The following is a 4,566-nucleotide window of genomic DNA, read 5'->3' on the forward strand; positions in this document are numbered from 1 at the left end:
CTATGAAATCCACATCTAGTACCAGGCACGGTCTCAAGGGTGGTAACAGACACCGCCTCAGTAAAACCACTTCCAGGCGGTTTCTCTATACGTTCGTCTCCAGGGCAAGCCCCAATTATTAAGGCTGTTGGTTCTTCATCCTGAATTTTGTTGTCCGTTAGTCCTCGATTGAAAGCTGCTGAATGCTAAGGCTTCTCCATGTGGACAGCCAGAATAATCCAAGTCTTTAAAAAGAGAAAGAAGTAATACTTACCATTTACAGCCTACAAGGGAAGAAGAGCCCCCTGTGTAGGACTAAAAAGGTTTGCTTTGATGCTTACGGTCACAACCATTGCTCATTTGTAAAAATCATCCCACTCGTAAAGTTCGCCAGCCGCTGGTGAGCAGAGTGCTCGTCCCACTAATTGGTGGCCCAGCGCAGAAAGGAACACAGAGGTCACACTAATGCACCAGGTGCCCTGGCTCCTGCTTCTGGTTCCGTCCCTGACTTGCCGTGTGGCCTTAGGCAGTTGCCCTGGTTTCTCTGGACCTCGTTTTCCCCAAGAAGAAAATTTCCCGCTCACTCTTCTCGGGGATGCTAAAAGATCAAAGAAGGGGTGTTTGCAGAGCTTTTGAAGATGCCCAGGTGAAGCGTGTTAGAAAGGCTTTGATTTAATAGGTATTAATAAATCCTTTATTGATAGGCTCTGTATTTTTGGCTTCTAATTAAGTCCTTGGGCATAACTGGCCATAGGCGTTACCCCAAACCCCAGGGAACTCGCCCAGTCACAGGGATCCCCGTGTGTGTGTGTGTATGTGTGTTACGTTTTTATGTGGAGTCACAGAACATGTGGATGTCTTTCCATGGTAATCCTGGTTACGCTGCTGCAGCACTGAGCCCAGGAGCTACCCCCGGCCCAGCTCGTCAGACCCCATGTGGCCTGCTTACCACGGGGACACCAGGCCAGGCATCTTCCATTTGCTCGTTTGGTGTTTTTACTCTGCCGGCTTTGGTGGACGGTGTAGCAGGCCAGGCCTCTGAGCTCTGGGGCAAAGGGAACTTGGGAACAGAAACACGCAGCCCTCGCCCCCTATGAAGAGACAGTGTATTTACAACAGGCGGTGACTGCCCTGGCTGCGTCCCCCACCTTCAGACCCTGCTGTCCAGCCCTCCCCAGCCCCTAAGTAAAGAGTGAGGATCCGGCCAGTGTGGCCACTGTTCCTGGCACCCTGCAGATGTCCCAATGCCATCCTGTCCTGAAAAACTGCCCTCCAGCCACCTCACTCCCACCCTCCTTTCCCAGTATTTCATTTGCAAAATTGAAAAATTGTAGCTGACATGGGGGAAAGGCAGGGCTCTGCCCTGGTTAGAAAATTCTAGAAAGCTCGCACAGACCATACAGCACCCCAGGGAGGGCCAGAACCAGGTGGCCAGGGTGCAGTCAGTGCCCGGACAGGAGTCTGGGTGGCAGCGGGGGTGGCGGAAGGCCCCGCAGCCCAGCCAGGCGCTTGGTCTGGGCCAGTCAGCAGGTCGGCAGGGAAGAGGCCCTCCATGGTGCAGTGTGGGGAGCACTGTAAGGGAAGGTGGGGTGTTCTGTTTTCCAGGGACGGGGGAGAAGGAGGGCTGCCCGGGAGCAGTCCCTCTGGACGCTGGCTCTGCTTGGGGGTTCTTCATGGGGTGGCAGGGAGCTTGGAACCAAAGGCCCAGGAGGAGGGTGTGTGAGCACTCACGCTTCCTGATGGAGAGGAGGAAGCTCCTGGAGGTCTGCCAGGCAGATGCAGGGTGGGCACCTTACCCTACGCCCTGCCCAGGTCAGTCTGCGGCGCTGGCACCTGCCAGGACTAAAGAATGGGGGTCAGGGACGGAGTGTTTGGCCCTGGTGCAAAATGAAAACACAGGGCCCCTGCATCCAGACTTACTGAGGATTTCAAGATAGTGATAGCAGAGTTGTTGAGTTAAGCAGAGGCCCATCTGAGCGGGGGCTCACGAGTCACATGCCCGTGAAGGGTGGTCCTGGTCAAGGTGGGTGGGTGCAGCACAGGGGCTGAAGGTCCCCCTCAGGGACCAGCCTGGGTCTTCCATCCATTTTCTTCGAAGGAAAGGGGAGGAGGGGTGGGGCATAGTTCTGTACGCTTCCTTCGAGATTTTCAGCACGCAGATAATCAAACTGTATTTGCTTAAACGCTGGCGTTGGGGCTTGAGTTAGGAAATTTAAGAAAAGGATCGTTTTAGTTCCGAGTTATTCTTTTACTTGCCAGGATTTGGGACAAGTCGGAACAAGTAGGAATCACGATAAGATCTGTGTTCATTGAGAATTTACTTTGTGCCAACGCTGTACCTACGGTGGTCTGTTGCTGCTGAGGTGTGCGGGACGGGGCGGTTATCCCCGTGTTTTACAGGCGGGGACACTGAGGCTGAAGGACGCGCTGCCAGTTTCCTGAGGGCGGGCAGGCCGCTTGGGTGTGGAGGCGCCTGCATGCGAGCAGAGCTTGTCGGCCTGCAGGGCCTGTGCAGCTTTGGCCCGTGTGGTACCTGCCGGTTACAAGGGTGGTGTCAGGAACCCAGAGGTGGCCACAATTGAGATGGCACGTCCATACTTATCTAACAGCCGCGGGTCAGAGAGGGACTTTGGGTGTGTTCCTTGAGGGGATTTAGTGTGGCAGAGCACCAGCTAGGAGCCTGAGACACAGTCCTGTCATTTGGGTCGTAGGGGCTCTCCGCAGGCGGCATTTCATCTGTGGCCTGACACAGAGCGGCCTGAGCTAGTGCAGGGCTTTGGGGCACTTGGCTTTCCTTGAGTCGTCACTCCACCCACTTGGAATTGCCGCTAACGGAGGAGGGAAGTTACCCTTTCCCTTGGCTTCAGGGTGCCGGGTACCATGAGCTGTGCATCAAGAGGTGGCTCCGTGATACAGGCGAGTAGAGGTCCTCCTCCTCAGGATGCAGACACAATAACCCTAAAATTCTGCTGAGCGCGTTATGAGGAGAAAAGAATGCAGCCATTCTAGAAATCGCTTTTATTCCAGCCGGTTTGACGGAGGGGTGGAGTCCCCTGGCCAAGCCCTGGCTAGCAGAGTCCTGGGCCGGGCAGGGCTGGTTGACAGTATTCAGGGAACCTGCAGCCACATCTCTAGGGAGGGGAAACCAGGAGTCAGGGGCAGGAGCCCCAGGTGAGGGGGCTCTGGGTCTGAGATGAGACTCTGAGAAGCGTGTGCCTTGGCGAGGATGCCGGGAGGGGTCAGCTGCTCCAGGAGAGAGGACCAGCTCGGGGTCCTGCCATACCCTGCTCTGAGCAGAGTAAACTCAAATTCTAAGTACATGGAAGGGATGCAGTATGCACCAAACATAAGTATGCCTGCATAACTCTAACCTCTTCTGGCATTTCCCAGAGGGTTGGGTAACTGCCTTCTCTCAGCCTGTGCAGGGCACCCCCTCAGGGCAAAGCGGCAGCCTAATCAGTCCCAGCCACTGCGGTCCGCTTCCGACTTATGGGGTTGCCCCTCGGAAGGAAGAATGCCCACCGGGGCCTGAGGGGGGCCTGGCAGGAACCCTTTTTACTGCCCACTTTTCAGAGCTGCCTTCGTCCCCCTTCCCACCCTGCCTAGGGAGCCCCCGGCGGCCGCAGCGTCCTGCCCAGCAGCAGGACCCTTGGCGTTCTCCGTACTGCTTGGGCTCTGACGGGCACGTATTGTTATCTTGAGTTGCCTACCCACCCCCCACCCCCCACCCCCGATAATAAGGTCAGGGCGGCCCCCGCCCTTCGCAAGGAAGCTTCCTGAGCGGCCGAATCACCAGGGTGAGTCCGAGCGCTTACACATTAGTGGCAGGAAGTGGAGTCCCGATGGGAGGCTGGGAACTCAGCACCTCCCGTCCCAGCGCTGGAGGGAGGAAGCCCAGGGCAGATGGCTACTGCTCCCTCCCGCCGGCCCGCCCCCTCTCCCCGCTGTCCCCTCCCCTCCCCTCCCCTCCCCTCGGAGGGAAAAGTCTGCAGAGCCGCGAACTGTCTTTGGAGAACTCAACAAAGGCAAAGCAGCCGGCAACAACTTGAAAAGAACTTGCAGGAAAACCCACACCCACGCTGCCGGGTTTTGAACTGGAGAGCCGCGTCTGTGTGTGTGTGAGTGTGTGAGTGTGAGTGTGTGTGTGTGTGTGTGAGAAGCAAGAGGCTGAGGAGGTGCAAACAACTCCACGTCTGTGCTTCTTCGATAAGGAGACCACCGGCTGTGAACCAGCCTCTCCTGAATTCAGCCCGCATTGTTTTCTGTCCAGATATTCCAGTGGAGGCAGTTGGAAAACCTGTATTTCAGAGAAAAGAAGTTTTCCGTGGAAGTTCATGACCCACGCAGGTAAGCTGGGAAACGCCTTTTCTTCTGGGAGCGCGTGGCCCGCCCGGCATATTATTTATATTCCTACCTTTGTGCAGTCATTGTTGCTGTCCATGTCGGCGGGGGCAGGGTGGGTGATCGGGGAGGACAGGGTTCAGGTCAGACGGCGAAGCTTTGCTTTGTGCCGTGCGTGTGGGTAGATGCCGTGGGTTCAAGTGAGTGTGTGAAGTCAGTGACACCGCGACCATCTCATCTGCCTAC

At 56.3% G+C, this 4,566-nt stretch overlaps 1 protein-coding gene across 1 annotated transcript in view; it reads left to right on the forward strand.

Annotated features, from left to right (window-relative positions):
- The window catches only part of FRMD4A (FERM domain containing 4A), a 187,828-nt gene that overhangs the window by 120,290 nt on the left and 62,972 nt on the right, over positions 1 to 4,566 (forward strand). The window contains exon 11 of the mRNA XM_023530357.1: positions 4,250 to 4,326. Coding sequence (XP_023386125.1) covers positions 4,250 to 4,326 — 77 coding nt within the window. The remainder of the gene's footprint in view (positions 1 to 4,249; positions 4,327 to 4,566) is intronic.

The sequence above is a fragment of the Pteropus vampyrus genome, unplaced genomic scaffold (assembly GCF_000151845.1).
Source record: "Pteropus vampyrus isolate Shadow unplaced genomic scaffold, Pvam_2.0 Scaffold49, whole genome shotgun sequence".
Taxonomy (NCBI): Eukaryota; Metazoa; Chordata; class Mammalia; order Chiroptera; family Pteropodidae; genus Pteropus; species Pteropus vampyrus.